Below are 21,286 nucleotides of genomic sequence, written 5' to 3'. Positions count from 1 at the left end.
ATATGGGGGGAAAATCCTGGGAAAAAATTGGGGGAAAAAATGGGGGAAAATGGGAAAATTCTGGGAAAAAAACTGGGGGGAAATGGGGGGAAAATCCTGGGAAAAATGGAAAAAAAATCTGGGGAAAATCCTGGGGAAAATGGGGGGAAAAATGGGAAAATATGGGGGGAAAATCCTGGGAAAAATGGGAAAAAATCTGGGGAAAAATGGGAAAAAATGGGGGAAAATCCTGGGAAAAAATTGGGGGAAAAAATGGGGGAAATGGGAAAAAATCTAGGGAAAAATGGGGGAAAATCCTGGGGAAAATGGGAAAAAATGGGGGGAAAATCCTGGGAAAAAATTGGGGGAAAAAATGGGGGAAATGGGAAAAAATCTAGGGAAAAATGGGAAAAAATGGGGGAAAATCCTGGGGAAAAATGGGGGAAAATGGGAAAAATGATGGGGAAACAGGGAAAATTCTGGGAAAAAAGGGAAAAATTGGGGGGAAATGGGGAGAAAAACCTGGGAAAAAATTGGGGGAAAAAATGGGGGAAAAATCCTGGGGAAAATGGAAAAAAATCTGGGGAAAATCCTGGGGAAAATGGGGGAAAAATGGGAAAATATGGGGGGAAAATCCTGGGGAAAATGGGGGGAAAATCCTGGGAAAAAATGGGGGAAAATAGGAAAAAATGGGGGGAAAATCCTGGGAAAAAATTGGGGGAAAAAATGGGGGAAAATGGGAAAAAAATCTTGGGGAAAATGGAAAAAAATCTGGGGAAAAATGGGGAAAAAAAGGGGGGGAAAAATGGGAAAATATGGGGGGAAAATCCTGGGAAAAATGGAAAAAAATGGGGGGAAAAATGGGAAAAAATGGGGGAAAATCCTGGGGAAAATGGGGGGAAAAATGGGAAAATATTGGGGGGGAAAATCCTGGGAAAAATTGGGGGAAAATCCTGGGAAAAATGGGAAAAAAAATGGGGAAAAATGGGAAAAAATGGGGGAAAATCCTGGGGAAAATGGGAAAAAATGGGGGGAAAATCCTGGGAAAAAATTGGGGGAAAATCCTGGGAAAAATGGGAAAATTCTGGGAAAAAATTGGGGGGAAATGGGGTAAAAATGGGGAAAAATGGAAAAAAATCTGGGGAAAATGGGGGAAAAAAGGGGGGAAAATGGGAAAAATTGGTAAAAATGGGAAAAAATGGGGAAAAAAAGGAAAAAAATGGGAAGAAAAAAGGGGGGAAAAAAAGGGAATCTGGGAATGGGGGGTAAAATGGGAAAAACAGGAAAAGTCCTGGGAAAAACCTGCAAATGGGACTGCAAGAATTTGGGATTTTGGGAATTTGGGAATTCAGGATTTTGGGAATTTGGGAATTCAGAACATTGGGAATTCCGGGAATTTGGACTTTGGGGAATTGGGGAATTCAGGGATTTGGGAATTCAGGAAATTGGTGAATTCAGGAAATTGGGATTTTGGGAATTCAGGGAATTTGGGACTTTGGGAATTCACGAATTTGAGAATTCAGGACTTTGGGATTTTGGGAATTCAGGAATTTCGGAATTCAGGATTTTGGGAATTCAGGACTTTGGAACTTTGGGATTTTGGGAATTCAGGACTTTGGTAATTCAGGAATTTGGGGATTTGGGAATTCAGGAATTTGAGAATTCAGGAATTCAGGAATTTGGGAATTCAGGGATTTCGGAATTCAGGGATTTGGGGAATTCAGGACGTTGGGAATTCAGGATTTCAGGGATTTGGGAATTCATGAATTTGGGACTTTAGGAATTTGAGAATTTGGGAATTCAGGAATTTGGGACTTTGGGAATTCAGGAATTTGGGAATTTGGGACTTTGGGAATTCAGGAATTTGGGAATTCGGGAATTCAGGAATTTGGGACTTTGGGAATTTGAGAATTTGGGATTTTGGGAATTTGGGACTTTGGGATTTTGGGAATTCAGGAATTTGGGACATTTGGATTTTGGGAATTCAGGACTTTGGGAATTCGGGAATTCAGGAATTCGGGGATTTGGGAATTCAGGAATTCAGGATTTTGGGAATTCAGGACTTTGGGAATTCAGGATTTCGGGGATTTGGAAATTTGAGAATTCAGAGTTTTCGGAATTCAGGGATTTGGGGAATTCAGGATTTCAGGGATTTGGGAATTCATGAATTTGGGACTTTGGGACTTTGGTAATTCAGGATTTCGGGAGATTTGGGAATTCACAAATTTGGGACTTTGGGATTTTGGGAATTTGAGAATTCAGGAATTCAGGAATTTGGGAATTCAGGGATTTCGGAATTCAGGGATTTGAGGAATTCAGGACTTTGGGAATTCAGGATTTCAGGGATTTGGGAATTCATTAATTTGGGACTTTAGGAATTTGAGAATTTGGGAATTCAGGAATTTGGGAATTTGGGAATTTAGGAATTTGGGAATTGAGGAATTTGGGAATTCAGGACTTTGGGATTTTGGGATTTTAGGAATTCAGGACTTTGGGGATTTGGGAATTCAGGAATTCAGGAATTCGGGAATTTGGGAATTTGGGAATTTGGGAATTGTGCTCTCACTAGTGGCGGAGCTCCAGCAGCCGGGACTCGGCGTCGTAGGAGATCAGCAAACAGCGACGGATGGAGTTCAGGTTCACCTGCATGGAAAATGGGAAAATGGGAAAAATGGGAAAAAATGGGGAAAATGGGGGAAAAAAGGGGGAAAATGGGAAAAATGAGGAAAAATCCTGGGAAAAATGGGAAAAAAGGGGAAAAAAAGGGGAAAAAATGGGAAAAAATGAGGGAAAAAAAGGGGGGAAAATTGGGGAAAATCCTGGGAAAAAATGGGGAAAATTGGGGAAAATCCTGGGAAAAAATGGGGAAAATGGGAAAAAAGGGGGAAAAAAAAGGGGGAAAAATGGGAGGGAAATGGGAAAAAATGAGGGAAAATCCTGGGAAAAATGGGGAAAATCCTGGGGAAAATAGGGGAAAAAATGGGGGAAAATCCTGGGGAAAATAAAGGGGAAAAATGGGGAAAAATGGGGAAAATCCTGGGGAAAAAATGGGGGAAAAAAGGGAAAAAAAAAGGGGGGGAAATGGGAAAAAAATGAGGGAAAATCCTGGGAAAAATGGGGAAAAAAGGGGGGAGAAATGGGAAAAAATGAGGGAAAAAAAGGGGGAAAATTGGGGAAAATCCTGGGAAAAAATGGGGAAAATGGGAAAAAAGGGGAAAAAAAAGGGGGAAAAATGGGGGGGAAATGGGAAAAAAGGGGAAAAAAAAAGGGGGAAAAATGGGGGGGAAATGGGAAAAAATGAGGGAAAACCCTGGGAAGAAAATGGGGAAAAAAGGGGGGAAAATGGAGAAAAATGGGGGAAAATCCTGGGGAAAATAAAGGGGAAAAATGGGGAAAAATGGGAAAAATGGGGAAAATCCTGGGGAAAAAATGGGGGAAAAAAGGGAAAAAAAAAGGGGGGGAAATGGGAAAAAAATGAGGGAAAATCCTGGGAAAAAATGGGGAAAAAAAGGGGGAGAAATGGGAAAAAATGAGGGAAAAAAAGGGGGAAAATTGGGGAAAATCCTGGGAAAAAATGGGGAAAATGGGAAAAAAGGGGAAAAAAAAGGGGGAAAAATGGGGGGGAAATGGGAAAAAAGGGGAAAAAAAAGGGGGAAAAATGGGGGGGAAATGGGAAAAAATGAGGGAAAACCCTGGGAAGAAAATGGGGAAAAAAGGGGGGAAAATGGAGAAAAATGGGGGAAAATCCTGGGGAAAATAAAGGGGAAAAATGGGGAAAAATGGGAAAAATGGGGAAAATCCTGGGGAAAATCCTGGGGAAAAAAAGGGAAAAAAAAGGGGGGGAAATGGGAAAAAATGAGGGAAAAAAAGGGGGAAAATTGGGGAAAATCCTGGGAAAAAAAGGGGAAAATGGGAAAAAAGGGGAAAAAAAAGGGGGAAAAATGGGGGGGGGAATGGGAAAAAATGAGGGAAAACCCTGGGAAAAAATGGGGAAAAAAGGGGGGAAAATGGAGAAAAATGGGGGAAAATCCTGGGGAAAATAAAGGGAAAAAAAGGGAAAAAAAAGGAGGGGAAATGGGAAAAAATGAGGGAAAATCCTGGGAAAAAATGGGGAAAAAAGGGGGGAGAAATGGGAAAAAATGAGGGAAAAAAAGGGGGAAAATTGGGGAAAATCCTGGGAAAAAATGGGGAAAATGGGAAAAAAGGGGAAAAAAAAAGGGGGAAAAAAGGGGGGGAAATGGGAAAAAATGAGGGAAAATCCTGGGAAGAAAATGGGGAAAAAAGGGGGGAAAATGGAGAAAAATGGGGGAAAATCCTGGGGAAAATAAAGGGGAAAAATGGGGAAAAATGAGAAAAATGGGGAAAATCCTGGGGAAAAAAAGGGGAAAAAAAGGGAAAAAAAGGAGAAAAAATGGGGAAAATTGGGGAAAAAAAAGGGGAAAAAAAAGAGGAAAAAATGGGGAAAAAAAGGGGGAAAAAAATGGGGAAAAAAAAGGGGAAAAATGGGGGGAAAAATGGGGAAAATCCTGGGTAAAAAAATGGGGAAAAAAAGGGAAAAAAAAAGGGGGGGAAATGGGAAAAAATGAGGGAAAATTGGGGAAAATCCGGGGGAAAAAAGGGGGGAAAATGAGGAAAAAATGGGGAAAAAAAGGGGAAAAAATGGGGAAAAACAGGGGGAAAAATGGGGAAAAAAGGGGGAAAATGGGGAAAATCCTGGGGAAAAAAAGGGGGAAAAAGGGAAAAAAAAAAGGGGGGGAAATGGGAAAAAATGAGGGAAAATTGGGGAAAATCCTGGGAAAAAATGGGGGAAAAAAGGGGAAAAAAGGGGGGGAGAAATGGGAAAAAATGAGGGAAAATCCTGGGAAAAAATGGGGGTGAAATGGGGAAAATTGGGGAAAATCCTGGGGAAAAAAATGGGGAAAAAAATGGGGAATAAAGGGGAAAAAAAGGGGGGGAAATGGGAAAAAATGAGGGAAAACCCTGGGAAAAAAAGGGGGGAAAATGGGGAAAAAAAAGGGGGAAAAAAAAGGGAAAAAATGGGAAAAAAAGGGGGAAAAATTAAAAAAAAAAAAAAAGAGGGAAAATAAATGGGAAAAAAAGGGAAAAATGGGAATGGGAAAAATCCCCTTTCCCTGTTCCCAGAGTCCAAACCCCATTTAATGATTCCCAATTAATTCCCACATAATTCCTGATTAATTCCCAGTTAATTCCTAAAAAAATCCCAATAAATTCCCAATTAAATCCTGATAAATTCCTAATAAATGCCCAAATAATTCCCAATAAATTCCTGATAAATTCCCAATAAATTCCTAATTAATTCCCCATTAATTCCCAATTAAATCCTGATTAATTCCCAATTAAAAGGTGATTAATTGCTGACCCTGTGGACGTTTATGGCCGGGAACATCCCTGAGAAATTCCCAATTAATTCCCAATAAATTCCTGATTAAATCCCCGATTAATTCCCAATAAATTCCCAATAAATCCCTGATTAAATCCCTGATTAATCCCTAATAAATTCCCAATAAATCCCCAATTAATTCCCAATTAGTTCCCAATTAATTCCCAATTAAAAGGTGATTAATTGCTGACCTTATAGACATTTATGGCCGAGAACATGCCTGAGAAATTCCCAATGAATTCCCAATAAATTCCCAATTAAATCCCAATAAATTCCCAATTAAATCCCAATTAATTCCCAATAAATTCCCAATAAATTCCCCAATTAATTCCCAATTAAAAGGTGATTAATTGCTGACCTTATGGACGTTTATAGCCGGGAACATGCCCTGGAAAATCCCTGATAAATTCCCAATAAATCCCTGATTAAATCCCTGATTAATTCCTAATAAATTCCCAATAAATTCCCAATAAATTCCTGATTAAACCCCAATGAATTCCCAATAAATTCCCAATTAAATCCTGATTAATTCCCCATTAATTGCTCACCTTATGGACGTTTATAGCCGGGAACATGCCTGAGAAATTCCCAATAAATTCCCAATAAATTCCCAATAAATTCCCAATTAAATCCCAATTAATTCCCAATAAATTCCCAATTAATTCGCAATTAATTCCCAATAAATTCCCCATTAATTCCCAATTAAAAGGTGATTAATTACTGACCTTATGGACGTTTATGGCCGGGAACATCCCTGAGAAATTCCCAATAAATTCCCCATAAACTCCCAATAAATTCCCAATAAATTCTCAATAAATTCCTCATAAATTTCCAATAAATATCCAATAAATTCCCAAAAAATTCCCAATTAATTCCTAATTAAAACCTGATTAATTACTGACCTTATGAACATTTATGGCTGGGAACATGCCTGAGAAATTCCCAATAAATTCCTGATAAACTCCCAATTAATTCCCAATTAATTCCCAATAAATTCCCGATACATTCCCAATTAATTCCCAATAAATTCCCAATAAATTCCCATTAATTCCCAATTAATTCCCAATTAAAAGGTGATTAATTACTAACCTTATGGCATTTATGGCCGGGAACACTCCCTGGAACATCCCTGATAAATTCCCAATAAATCCCTGATTAAATCCCTGATTAATTCCTAATAAATTCCCAATAAATTCCCAATAAATTCCCAATTAATTCCCAATAAATTCCCAATAAATTCCCAATTAAATCCCAATTAATTCCCAATAAATTCCCAATAAATTCCCCATTAATTCCCAATTAAAAGGTGATTAATTGCTGACCCTGTGGACGTTTATGGCTAAGAACATCCCTGAGAAATTCCCAATTAATTCCCAATAAATTCCTGATTAAATCCCCGATTAATTCCCAATAAATTCCCAATAAATCCCAAATTAATTCCCAATTAGTTCCCAATTCATTCCCAATTAAAAGGTGATTAATTGCTGACCTTATAGACATTTATGGCCGAGAACATGCCTGAGAAATTCCCAATAAATTCCCAATAAATTCCCAATTAAATCCCAATAAATTCCCAATAAATTCCCCATTAATTCCCAATTAAAGGCGATTAATTGCTGACCTTATGAACATTTATGGCCGGGAACATTCCTGAGAAATTCCCAATAAATTCCTGATAAACTCCCAATTAATTCCCAATTAATTCCCAATAAATTCCCGATACATTCCCAATTAATTCGCAATTAATTCCCAATAAATTCCCCATTAATTCCCAATTAAAACCTGATTAATTGCTGACCTTATGGACGTTTATGGCCGGGAACATCCCTGAGAAATTCCCAATAAATTCCTGATAAACTCCCAATAAATTCCCAATTAATTCCCAATAAATTCCCGATACATTCCCAATTAATTCCCAATTAAAAGGTGATTAATTACTGACCTTATGGACATTTATGGCCGGGAACATCCCTGAGAAATTCCCAATAAATTCCCGATAAATTCCCAATAAATTCCCAATTAATTCCCAATTAAATCCCAATAAATTCCCAATTAATTCCCAATTAAATCCCAATAAATTCCTGATGAATTCCCAATAAATTCCCAATAAAATCCCAATTAATTCCCAATAAGTTCCCAATAAATTCCCAATAAATTCCCAATAAATTCCCAGTAAAATCCCAATTAATTCCCAATAAGTTCCCAATAAATTCCCAATAAATTCCCAATAAAATCCCAATTAATTTCCAATAAATTCCCAATTAAATCCCAATAAATTCCCAATAAATTTCCCATTAATTCCCAATTAAAAGGTGATTAATTCCTGACCTTATGGACATTTATGGCCGAGAACATGCCTGAGAAATTCCCAATAAATTCCTGATAAACTCCCAATAAATTCCTGATAAATTCCCAATAAATTCTCAATAAATTCCTGATTAAATTCCCAATGAATTCCCAATAAATTCCCAATTAAATCCTGATTAAATCCTGATTAATTCCCCATTAATTGCTGACCTTATGGACGTTTATAGCTGGGAACATACCTAAGAAATTCCCAATAAATTCCCAATTAATTCCCAATAAACTCCCAATTAAATCCCAATAAATTCCCAATAAATTCCCAATAAATTCCCCAATTAATTCCCAATTAAAAGGTGATTAATTGCTGACCTTATGGACGTTTATGGCCGGGAACATTCCCTGGAACATCCCAGCCATCAGCCTGAGCTCCATCCCCGCCTGCGCCCCAAAATTCCCCAAAACCAACAGAGGGGGGTGCAGGAACTGCTGCTCGTGCATCCGGTGCCTTTTCAGGGCTGAGACCACATCTCTCACCAGAGAATACTGAAATGAGGAGAAAAAATTAATTAAATTAGGAAAAAATTGAATAAAATAGCAAAAATCCCCATTAAAATCACATTAATTCCCATTAAATCCCATAAAAATCCCATTTAATCCAGCCCAGAATCTCTGCGGTGCCTACACAGGGCTGAGACCACGTCTCTCACCAGGGAGTACTGAAATGAGGGGGAAAAATTAATTAAATTAGGAAAAAATTGATTAATATAGCAAAAATCCCCATTAAAATTGCATTAATTTCCATTAAATCCCATTAAAATCCCATTTAATCCAGCCCAGAATCTCTGCAGTGCCTACACAGGGCTGAGACCACGTCTCTCACCAGGGAGTACTGAAATGAGGGGGAAAAATTAATTAAATTAGGAAAAAATTGATTAATATAGCAAAAATCCCCATTAAAATTGCATTAAATTGCATTAAATCCCATTAAAATCCCTCCCAGAACTGCTGTTTGTGCATTCGGTGCCTTTTCAGGGCTGAGACCACGTCTCTCACCAGGGAGTACTGAAATTGAGAAAAAAAATTAATTAAATTAGGAAAAAATTGATTAATATAGCAAAAATCCCCATTAAAATCGCATTAAATTCAATTAAATTGCATTAAATCCCATTTAATCCAGCCCAGAATCTCTGCAGTGCCTACACAGGGCTGAGACCACGTCTCTCACCAGGGAGTACTGAAATTGAGAAAAAAATTAATTAAATTAGGAAAAAATTGATTAAAATAGGAAATAACCCCATTAAAATTGCATTAAATTGCATTAAATCCCATTAAAATTCGCCCCAGAACTGCTGTTTGTGCATTCGGTGCCTCCTCAGGGCTGAGACCACGTCTCTCACCAGGGAGTACTGAAATGAGGGGGAAAAATTAATTAAATTAGGAAAAAATTGATTAAAATAGCAAAAATCCCCATTAAAATCGCATTAAATTCAATTAAATTGCATTAAAATCCCTCCCAGAACTGCTGCTCGTGCATTCGGTGCCTTTTCAGGGCTGAGACCACGTCTCTCACCAGGGAGTACTGAAATCAGGGAAAATAATTAATTAAATGAGGAAAAAATTGATTAAAATTGCAAAAAACCCCATTAAAGTCGCATTAATTCCCATTAAATCCCATTAAAATTCCATTTAATCCAGCCCAGAATCTCTGCGGTGCCTCTTCAGGGCTGAGACCACGTCTCTCACCAGGGAATACTGAAATGAGGAGAAAAAATTAATTAAATTAGGAAAAAATTGATTAATATAGCAAAAATCCCCATTAAAATCACATTAATTCCCATTAAATCCCATTAAAATTCCATTTAATCCAGCCCAGAATCTCTGCGGTGCCTACACAGGGCTGAGACCACGTCTCTCACCAGGGAATACTGAAATGAGGGGAAAAAATTAATTAAATTAGGAAAAAATTGATTAAAATGGGAAAAAACCCCATTAAAATCGCATTAAATTGCATTAAATCCCATTAAAATTCCATTTAATCCAGCCCAGAATCTCTGCAGTGCCTACACAGGGCTGAGACCACGTCTCTCACCAGGGAGTACTGAAATGAGGAGAAAAAATTAATTAAATTAGGAAAAAATTGATTAAAATGGGAAAAAACCCCATTAAAATTGCATTAAATTCAATTAAATTGAATTAAATCCCATTTAATCCAGCCCAGAATCTCAGCGGTGCCTCAGTAGGGAGAGGTGAAATGGGGTGAAAAATGGGAAAAAAAAGGGTTAAATCCTGAAAAAAAACCCCATCAAAATTTGGGAAAAATCCCAGAAAATTCCCATAAAAATCCCAGAAAATTCCCACAAAAATCCCAGAAAACTCCCACAAAAATCCCAGAAAATTCCCATAAAAATCCCCATAAAATTCCCAGAAAATTCCCATAAAAATCCCAGAAAATTCCCATAAAAATCCCCATAAAAATCCCATAAAAATCCCCATAAAAATCCCAGAAAATTCCCCGAAAATTCTCATAAAATCCCATAAAATTCCCATAAAATTCCTATAAAATTCCCAGAAAAATCCCAGAAAATTCCCATAAAATTCCCAAAAAATTCCCACAAAAATCCCAGAAAACTCCCACAAAAATCCCAGAAAATTCCCATAAAAATCCCCATAAAATTCCCAGAAAATTCCCATAAGAATCCCCAGAAAATTCCCAGAAAATTCCCATAAAAATCCCAGAAAGTTCTCATAAAAATCCCAAAAAATTCCTACAAAAATCCCAGAAAATTTCCAGAAAATCCCAGAAAGTTCCCATAAAAATCCCAGAAAATTTCCACAAAAATCCCCAGAAAAATCCCAGAAAATTCCCATAAAAATCCCAGAAAAATCCCAGAAAATTCTCATAAAAATCCCAGAAAGTTCCCACAAAAATCCCAGAAAATTCCCATAAAAATCCCAGAAAATTCCCATAAAAATCCCAAAAAATTCCCATAAAAATCCCAGAAAAATCCCAGAAAATTCCCATAAAAATCCCAGAAAATTCCCACAAAAATCCTAGAAAAAACCCACAAAAATCCCAGGAAATTCCCATAAAAATCCCACAAAAATCCCAGAAAATTCCCATAAAAATCCCAGAAAATTCCCATAAAAATCCCAAAAAATTCCCACAAAAATCCCAGAAAATTCCCACAAAAATCCCATAAAAATCCCAGAAAATTCCCATAAAAGTCCCAGAAAATTCCAACAAAAATCCCAGAAAATTCCCATAAAAATCCTAGAAAATTCCCACAAAGATCCCAGAAAATTCCCATAAAAATCCCCATAAAATTTCCAGAAAATTCCCATAAAAATCCCAGAAAATTCCCACAAAAATCCCAGAAAATTCCGCATAAAAATCCCAGAAAGTTCCCACAAAAATCCCAAAAAATTCCCAGAAAATTCTCATAAAGTCCCAAAAAATTCCCATAAAAATCCTAGAAAATTCCCACAAAAATCCTAGAAAATTCCCACAAAAATCCCAGAAAATTCCCATAAAAATCCCATAAAATTTCCAGAAAATTCCCACAAAAGTCCCAGAAAATTCCCACAAAAATCCCAGAAAATTCCTACAAAAATCCCGGAAAATTCCCATAAAAGTCCCCATAAAAATCCCAGAAAATTCCCATAAAAATCCCAGAAAATTCTCATAAAAATCCCAAAAAATTCCTACAAAAATCCCAGAAAATTTCCAGAAAATTCCCACAAAAATCCCAGAAAATTCCCCCAAAAACCCCAGGAAAATCTCAGAAAATTCCCATAAAAATCCCAAAAAAATCCTGGAAAATTCTCATAAAAATCCTAGAAAATTCCCACAAAAATCCCAGAAAATTCCCATAAAAATCCCACAAAAATCCTGGAAAATTCTCATAAAATCCCTGAAAATTCCCCTAAAATTCCTATAAAATTCCCATTAAAATCCCAGAAAATTCCCATAAAATTCCCAAAAAATTCCCACAAAAATCCCAGAAAAATCCCAGAGAATTCTCATAAAATCCCAGAAAATTCCCACAAAAATCCCAGAAAAATCCCAGAGAATTCTCATAAAATCCCCGAAAATTCCCGGAAAATTCTCATAAAAATCCCAGAAAATTCCCATAAAATCCCAGAAAATTCCCACAAAAATCCCCATAAAAATCCCAGAAAATTCCCACAAAAATCCCAGAAAATTCCCATAAAAATCCCAGAAAATTCCCAGAAAATTCTCATTAAAATCCCACAAAAATCCCACAAAATCCCAGAAAATTCCTATAAAAATCCCAGAAAATTTCCGGAAAATTCCCACAAAAATCCCAGAAAATTCCTACAAAAATCCCAGAAAATTCCCATAAAAACCCCCAAAAAATTCCCAGAAAATTCCCATAAAAATCCCCATAAAATTTCCAGAAAATTCCCATAAAAATCCCAGAAAATTCTCATAAAAATCCCAAAAAATTCCTACAAAAATCCCAGAAAATTTCCAGAAAATTCCCACAAAAATCCCAGAAAATTCCCCCAAAAATCCCAGGAAAATCTCAGAAAATTCCCATAAAAATCCCAGAAAATTCCCATAAAATCCCAGAAAATTCCCATAAAAATCCCAGAAAATTCCCACAAAAATCCCAGAAAATTCACATAAAATTGCTATAAAATCCCCATAAAAATCCCAGAAAATTCCCATAAAAATCCCAGAAAATTCCCAAGCTCCCGGAGCCATCAGAGCGTTTACTTTGGGATCAATCACAGAATTTGGAATCATTCTGGAAAATTCTTCATCCTCTGGCTCTGGGAGGGATTTGGGACCCCAAAAATTTCCCCAAAAAAATCCAAAAAAATTCCCAAAAAAATTCCCAAAAATTCCCCAAAAATTCCCCCAAAATTCCCAAATTTTCACAGAATTTCTGGAATTTCTGGACGTACCTGGAGCACTTTGAAGGTCAGGGTGGGACCCCCCGGCAGGCGGAAAAGTTTCTGGAAAAAAGATTCAGAAATGGGAAAAATGCAGGAAAATTCCCAGGAAAATCCCAGGAAAATCGACAGAAAATTCCCCCAAAAATCCCAGAAAAATCCCAGAAAAATCCTGAAAAAATCCCAGAAAAATCCTGAAAAAATCCCAGAAAAAATCCTGAAAAAAATCACAGAAAAATCCTGAAAACTTCCCATTCAAATTCCAGGAAAAATCCTGAAAAAATCCCATACAAATTCCAGGAAAAATCTGGAAAAAATCCTCAGAAAATTCCCAGAATAATCCTGGAAAAATTCTGGGGAAAATCCTGGGAAAATTCCCAAAAAAAATCTGGGAAAAAATCCCAGGAAAATTCTGGAAAAAAAAAAAATCCCACAAAAATCCTCAGAAAATTCCCAGAAAATTCTAGAAAAAAAAAATCCAAAGAAAATCCTGGGAAAATCCTTTGGGGGAAAATCCTGGGATAATCTTGGGCAAATCCCAAAAAATCTGCAGAAAAATCTGAGAAAAATTCCTGGAAAAATTCTGGAAAAGATCTCAGAAAAAATCAAATTAAAATTTCCATAAAATTCCCAAAAAATCCCATAAAAATGCAAAAAAAAATTCCCATAAAATTCCCAAACTCCCGGAGCCATCAGAGCGTTTACTTTGGGATCAATCACAGAATTTGGGATCATTCTGGAAAATTCCTCATCCTCTGGCTCTGGGAGGGATTTGGGAACCCAAAAATCCAAAAAAAATCTCCCAAAAATTCCCCAAAAAATCCCCAAATAATCCCCAGAAATTCCCAAAAAAATTACCGAAATATCCCCAAAAATTCCGCAAAATTTCCCAAAAAATCCCTAAAAATTCCCCAAAAATTCTTCAAAAATTCCCCAAATATTCCCCAAAAATTCCCAAAAAATTCCTCAAAATATCCCCAAAAATCCTCAAAAAATCCCAAAAATTCCCCAAAAAATCCCCCCAAAAAATCCCCAAAAATCCCCCAAAAATTCAAAAAAATTCCCCAAGAATTCCCAAAAAAATCCCAAAAATTCCCCAAAATTCCCCCAAAATATCCCCCAAAAATTTCCCCAAAATTCCCAAAAATTTTCCCAAAAATTCCCCAAAAAAATCCCAAAAATTCCCCCAAAAAATCCCCCCAAAAATCCCAAAAATTCCCTAAAAATTCCCAAAAAATCCTAAAAATTCTCCAAAAATCCAAAAAAATCCAAAATTTCCCCAAAAAATCCCCAAAAAATTTCCGAAAAAATTCCCAAAAAATTCCCCAAAAAATCCCCAAAAAGTCCCAAAAAAACCCAAAAATCACAAAAATTCCAAAAAAATTCCCCCCCAAAAAATCCCCGAAAATTTCCCAAAAAATCCCCAAAAAACCCCAAAAATTCCCAAAAAATTCCCCAAAATCCCAAAGAATTCCTCAAAAATTCCCCCAAAATTCCCCAAAAAACACCCCAGAAAATCCCAAAAAATTCCAAAAAAATCCCAAAAAAATCCCCCAAAAATTCTCCAAAAATCCTCAAAAATCTCCAAGAATTCCCTAAAAATTCCCCAAAAAATCCCAAAGAATTCCTCACAAATTCTCCAGAAATCCCAAAATATTCCCCAAAAAATCCCCAAAAATTCCCCAATGATTCTCCAATAATTCCCAAAAATCCCCTAAAAAATCCCCAAAAAATCCCCAAAATTTCCCCAAAAATTCCAAAAAAATCCCCAAAATTCCCAAAAAATCCCAAAAAATCCCAAAAAATTCCAAAAAAAATCCCAAAAAATTCCCAAAATTTCCCCAAGAATTCCCAATAAAATCCAAAAAAATTCCCCAAAAATTCCCCCAAAAAATTCCCCAAAAATTCCCAAAATTTCCCCAAGAATTCCCAAAAAAATAAAAAAAAAATCCCCAAAATTCCCAAAAATTCCCCCAAAAAATCCCCCCAAAATTCCCAAAAAATCCTAAAAATTCTCCAAAAATCCCAAAAAAATACCAAAATTTCCCCAAAAAATCCCAAAAAAATTCCCGAAAAAATTCCAAAAAAATTCCCCAAAATTTCCCCAAAAATCCCAAAAAATCCCAAATATTCCAAAAAATTCCCCCCAAAAAAATCCCAAAAAATCCCCAAAAATTCCAAAAAAATTCCCCAAAAATCCCCCAAAATCCTAAAGAATTCCTCAAAAATTCCCCCAAAATTTAAAAAAAATTCCCTAAAAATTCCCCAAAAATCCCCAAAAAATTCCCCCTAAAATCCCCAAAAAATTCCCCCTAAAATCCCCAAAAATTTCCTCAAAATTCCCCAAAAATTCCCTAAAAATTCCCCAAAAAACACCCCAGAAAATCCCCAAAAATTCCAAAAAAATCCCAAAAATTCCCCAAAAAATCCCCAAAATTTCCCCAAAAATTTCCCAAAAAATCCCAAAAATTCCCCAAAATTTCCCCCAAAATTCCCAATTTTTCCGGAATGTTCCGGAACTCACCAGGTTGACGCCGCTTTGGGATTTGCTGAGCACCAGGAATTGGGAGACCCCCAAGGGCCCGGCCACGGCCACCAGGTCCCGCAGGGAATTCCGCCGGCGCACCTGGAAAAAAACCCCAAAAATTCCTAAAAATCCCAAATTCCTGAGAGATCCCAAAAATCCTGAATCCCAAATTGCTGAAATCCCAAAAATTCTGGGAGAAAAACCTCGAAATTCCCAGGAAAAACACCCAAAATTCCTTGAAAAAATGTTGAAATTCTGGGGAAAAAAAAAAAACTGAAATTCCTGGAAAAGCCAAAAAATTCCTAAATCCAAAATTTCCTCAGGGATCCTAAAAATCCTGAATCCCAAATCCCTGAAATCCTAAAAGTCCTGGAAAAGAAACCTCGAAATTCCACAGGAAACCCCAATCATCTAGAAAATCCCAAAAATTCCAAAATCCCAAAATCCAAAAAAATTCCAAAATCCAAAATTCCTGAGGGATCCTAAAAATCCTGAATCCCAAATTCCTGAAATCCCAAATCCCAAATATTCCAAATCCCAGTGATCCCAAGTCCCAAATTTCAGTGATCCCAAATCCCAATATTCTGAATCTCAGAATCCCAAATATCCCAAATCCCAAATATCCCAAAATCCCAGTGATCCCAAATCCCAAATATCCCAAAACCCCAAATCCCAGTGATCCCAAATCCCAATATCCCAAATTCTAATATCCCAAAAAAATTCCCAAATCCCAAAATCCCGAATCTCAGAATCCCAAATATCCCAAATCCCAATTATGCCAAATCCCAGTGATCCCAAATCCCAAATATCCCAAATCCCAAATATCCCAAAATCCCAGTGATCCCAAATCCCAAATTTTGGCTATCCCAAATCCCAATATCCCAAATTCTAATATCCCAATAAAATTCCTAAATCCCAGTGATCCCAAATCCCAAATTTCAGCGATCCCAAATCCCAATATCCCAAAAATTCCAGTGATGCCAAATCCCAAAATCCTGAATCTCAGAATCCCAAATATCCCAAACCCCAATGTCCCAAATCCCAATATCCCAAAACCCCAAATCCCAGTGATCCCAAATCCCAAATATCCCAAAATCCCAGTGATCCCAAATCCCAAATTTTGGCTATCCCAAATCCCAATATCCCAAATTCCAATATCCCAAAAAAATTCCCAAATCCCAGTGATCCCAAATCCCAAAATCCTCAATCTCAGAATCCCAAATATCCCAAATCCCAAATATCCCAAAATCCCAGTGATCCCAAATCCCAAATATCCCAAATCCCAGTGATCCCAAATATCCCAAATTTCTTCAATCCCAAATCCTCCAAATCTCAATGTCCCCAATCCCAGTGATCCCAATGTCCCCAAGGTGTCCCCAAAGTCCCCCAGGTGCCACCTGCAGGTTCCTGACCATGAAAGGTTCCAGAACCTTCCTGAGATCCCTCCTGAGCCCAATCCCAAGGTCCCCAATGTCCCCAATCCCAGTGATCCCAATGATCCCCAATGTCCTCAATCCCAGTGATCCCAAGGTCCCCAATGTCCCCAATCCCAGTGATCCCAATGTCCCCAAGGTGTCCCCAAAGTTCCCAAGGTCTCCCCAAGGTCCCCAAGGTGTCCCCAAGGTGCCCCCAGCTGTGTCCCCAGTGTGTCCCCAATGTCCCCAATCCCAGTGATCCCAATGTCCCCAAGGTGTCCCCAGGGTGTCCCCAATGTCCCCAAAGTCCCCCAGGTGCCACCTGCAGGTTCCTGACCATGAAAGGTTCCAGAACCTTCCTGAGATCCCTCCTGAGCCCAATCCCAATGATCCCTAATGTCCCCAATGTGTCCCCAATGTCCCCAATGTGTCCTCAAGGTGTCCCCAAGGTGTCCCCAAAGTCCCCCAGGTGCCACCTGCAGGTTCCTGGCGGTGAAAGGTTCCAGAACCTTCCTGAGATCCCTCCTGAGCCCATTCCCAGTGATCCCCAATGTCCCCAATGTGTCCCCAATGTCCCCAAGGTGTCCCCAAGGTGTCCTCAAGGTGTCCCCCAAGGTGTCCCCAATGTCCCCAAAGTCCCCCAGGTGCCACCTGCAGGTTCCTGACCATGAAAGGTTCCAGAACCTTCCTGAGATCCCTCCTGAACCCAATCCCAGTGTCCCAAATATCCCAAATATCCCAATGTCCCCAATCCCAGTGATCCCAAGGTCCCCAGTGTGTCCCCAATGTGTCCCCAATGTCCCCAAGGTGTCCCCAATGCTCCCCAGGTGCCACCTGCAGGTTCCTGACCATGAAAGGTTCCAGAACCTTCTTGAGATCCCTCCTGAGCCCAATCCCAGTGATCCCAATGTCCCCAAGGTGTCCCCAATGTCCCCAAATGTGTCCCCAAGGTGCCCAAGGTGTCCCCAAGGTGCCCCCAGCTGTGTCCCCAGTGTGTCCCCAATGTCCCCAATCCCAGTGATCCCAAGGTCCCCAAGGTGTCCCCAGGGTGTCCCCAATGTCCCCAAAGTCCCCCAGGTGCCACCTGCAGGTTCCTGGCCATGAAAAGTTCCAGAACCTTCCTGAGATCCCTCCTGAGCCCAATCCCAATGATCCCTAATGTCCTCTGCAGGTTCCTGGCCGTGAAAGGTTCCAGAACCTTCCTGAGATCCCTCCTGAGCCCAATCCCAATGATCCCCAATGTCCCCAATCCCAGTGATCCCAAGGTCCCCAGTGTGTCCCCAATGTGTCCCCAATGTCCCCAAATGTGTCCCCAATGTCCCCCAGGTGCCACCTGCAGGTTCCTGACCATGAAAGGTTCCAGAACCTTCCTGAGATCCCTCCTGAGCCAAATCCCAGTGTCCCAAATATCCCAAATATCCCAATGTCCCCAATCCCAGTGATCCCAATGATCCCAATGTCCTCAATCCCAGTGATCCCAATGTCCCCAAGGTGTCCCCAGGGTGTCCCCCAAGGTGTCCCCAAGGTGTCCCCAATGTCCCCAAAGTCCCCCAGGTGCCACCTGCAGGTTCCTGGCAGTGAAAGGTTCCAGAACCTTCCTCAGGTCCTTGCAGAGGCTCCGGAGGCTCCTCCCGGCGCGGCCGCGGGCGAACACGAACGAGTGAGGGACGGAGGAGAATTCCTGCTCCGAGCGCTGCCGGGCCCTGGGCGCGCTGCTGCCGCTGGAAACGGCTCTGGAAGGGTTAAATCAACCCAAAAATTTGCATAAATTAGCATGAATTAGCATAAAATATCCTAAATTCCTGCTGGGAACATGAATGAGTGAGGGACGGAGGAGAATTCCTGCTCCCGAGCGCTGCCGGGCCTGGGCGCGCTGCTGCCGCTGGAAACGCTCTGCAGGGGTTAAATCAACCCAAAAATTAGCATAAAATTAGCATGAATTAGCATAAAATATCCTAAATTCCTGCTGGGAACATGAACGAGTGAGGGACGGAGGAGAATTCCTGCTCTGAACGTTGCTGCCGCTGGAAACAGCTCTGGAAGGGTTAAATCAAACCCCAAATTAGCATAAATTAGCATGAATTAGCATAAAACAGCCTAAATTCCTGCTGGGAACATGAATGAGTGAGGGACGGAGGAGAATTCCTGCTCTGAACGTTGCTGCCGCTGGAAACGGCTCTGAAGGGTTAAATCAACACAAAAATTAGCATAAATTAGCATGAATTTGCATAAAATAGTCTCAAATCCTGCTGGGAACACCAACGAGGGACGGAGGAGAATTCCTGCTCTGAACGTTGCTGCCGCTGGAAACGGCTCTGAAGGGGTTAAATCAAACCCCAAATTAGCATAAATTAGCATGAATTAGCATAAAACATCCTCAAATCCTGCTGGGAACACCAATGAGTGAGAGACACAGGAGAATTCCTCCTCCGAGCCTGGGAGCGCTGAAACGGCTCTGGAAGTGTTAAATTAGCATAAATTAGCATAAATTAGCATTAGTTATCCTAAGTTCCTGCTGGTAACACACGGGAACACAAACGAGTGAAGGATGAGTGAGGGATGAACAAGTGAGGGACGGAGGAGAATTCCTGCTCTGAAAGGGGTTAAACCAACCCCAAAATTAGCATAAAATTAGCATAAAATAAAAAAATTTAAAGATGAAATCCCAAAATTCCTGCTGGGAACACGAACGAGTGAAGGACAGAGGAGAATTCGTTGCTGCCGCTAGAACGACGGCTCTAAAAGGGTTAAATCAAACCCAAAATTAGCATAAATTAGCATAAAACATTAATATTCCCAGATCTGGGGAGTTTTCAGCCCCTCCTCACCCTAAAATTCCAATTTTTGAACCCAAAATGGGCTGAAAACCCCAAAATTTTCGGATTTTTTCCCCCTCACAATTCCCAAAATTTCGGGATGCTTTCCCCTCACGATCCCTAAAATTTGGGGATTTTTTTTCCCTCACGATTCCCCAAATTTTGGGATTTTTTTCCCTCCGAATTCCCAAATTTTTGGGATTTTTTCCCGGAAATTTTCTCCTCTCGCCGTTTTTTATCGCCCCTCCCGCCATTCCCGACCCCCCGCCGCTCCACAGAGCCCTCCCCCTCCCGGTTTATCCCGGTTTTTTCCCCGGTTTTTTCCCATTTTTCCCGGTTTTTTCCCAATTTTTTCCCGTTTTTTTCCCCCGACCTTTCCGGGCCGCCCCATCCCGCCGCCGCCGCGTGGCCTCGCTACTTCCGGTGTCCCCGCAGCGCCTTCCGGCCGCTTCCGGTATGTCACTTCCGTTTGCTTCCGGGTATCAAGTGTTTCCCCGAACTTGAGTTCCGCTGGTTTTGTTTCCCAAAAACCACCGAAAAAATCCCAAAAAAATCCCAAAAATGCCCCAAAATCCCTCCCAGGGACCCCAAAACCCCCCGGCGCGGCAGTGAATGAAAAGGGAGAGGCTGTGGGAGGAGTTCTGGGTTTAATGGAGAAGCCCAAAGACGCCTCACCTGTGGAGAGACTCCAAAAATTCCCCACAAAATCCTCAAAGTTCCCCCAAATCCCCCCCCAAAATCCCTAAAAACCCCAAAATTTGGGGTCTCCTCAGACAAGGCTGACTTAAACACACCTGAGGACCTCCAGACTCAGCTGAGACCCCCAAAACCTCCCCAAAAACCCCCAAATCGAGCCCTAAAATGCTCCAAAATCTCCTAAAATCGCCCCGATTTCACCCGAATTTCACCCAAAACCCCCAAATCTGGGGTTCCCCCAGACAGGACTGACTCAAAGACACCAAGCTCGGGTGAGACCCCCAAAACCCCCTCCCCTAAAACCTCCCGATTTCGCCCGAATTTCACCCAAATTTCACCCAAATTTCGCCCGATTTTTTTCCCAAATTTCGCCCCCAAGCCCAATTTTGGGGGTCCCCCTCAGACGGGACTGATTCAAACGCACCTGAGGACCCCAATAATTCCTCCAGACACCCCAAAACCCCCATAAAGCCCCTAAAAAATCCCAATTTCACCCAAATTTCACCCGATTTTCACCCAAATTTCACCCGATTTTCGCGGCAAATTTCACCCAAATTTTGCGCAAATTTCACCCAATTTTCACCCGAATTTCACCCAATTTTCACCCGAATTTCGCCCCCAAACCCCAAATTTGGGGTTCCCTCAGACCGGGGTGACTCAAACGCACCCGAGGACCTCGAGACCAAAAACCCCCTAAAAATGCCCCTAAAATCGCCCCAATTTCAGCCAAATTTCACGTGATTTCGCCCAAATTTCACCCGAATTTTCACCTAATTTTCACCCAAATTTCACCCGAAATTTTGCCCGGTTTTCACCCAAATTTCACCCAAATTTCGCCCGAATTTCACCCAAATTTCAGCCAATTTTTACCCAAATTTCACTTGATTTTCACCCAAATTTCACCCGATTTTCACCCAATTTTCACCTAATTTTCACCCAATTTTCACCCGATTTTCACCCAAATTTCACCCAAATTTCACCCAATTTTTGCCCAAATTTCACCCACATTTCACCCGATTTTCACCCAAATTTCACCTGAATTTTGCCCGGTTTTCACCAAATTTCACCCAAATTTCGCCCGAATTTCACTCCAAATTTCAGCCAATTTTCACCCAATTTTCACCTAATTTTCACCCAATTTTCACCCGATTTTCACCCAAATTTCACCCAATTTTTGCCCAAATTTCACCCACATTTCACCCGATTTTCACCCAAATTTCACCTGAAT

The 21,286-nt window shown here is 40.0% G+C and overlaps 1 protein-coding gene across 1 annotated transcript in view; it reads right to left on the bottom strand.

The window, feature by feature from the left end:
* The window catches only part of PPAN (peter pan homolog), a 36,401-nt gene extending 15,148 nt beyond the window's left edge, over positions 1-21,253 (bottom strand). The window contains exons 1-7 of the mRNA XM_074530145.1: positions 21,248-21,253; positions 19,736-19,776; positions 18,108-18,279; positions 15,129-15,230; positions 12,617-12,667; positions 8,054-8,227; positions 2,546-2,622 (exon numbers count right to left, since the gene is read on the bottom strand). Coding sequence (XP_074386246.1) covers positions 2,546-2,622; positions 8,054-8,227; positions 12,617-12,667; positions 15,129-15,230; positions 18,108-18,279; positions 19,736-19,776; positions 21,248-21,253 — 623 coding nt within the window. The remainder of the gene's footprint in view (positions 1-2,545; positions 2,623-8,053; positions 8,228-12,616; positions 12,668-15,128; positions 15,231-18,107; positions 18,280-19,735; positions 19,777-21,247) is intronic.
* Positions 21,254-21,286: the final 33 nt, after the last annotated feature.

Source organism: Zonotrichia albicollis, chromosome 32 (genome assembly GCF_047830755.1).
Source record: "Zonotrichia albicollis isolate bZonAlb1 chromosome 32, bZonAlb1.hap1, whole genome shotgun sequence".
NCBI classification, from domain to species: Eukaryota; Metazoa; Chordata; class Aves; order Passeriformes; family Passerellidae; genus Zonotrichia; species Zonotrichia albicollis.
Note: the sequence above shows the minus strand (reverse complement) of the source record. Positions and strands in the feature narration are given on the sequence as shown.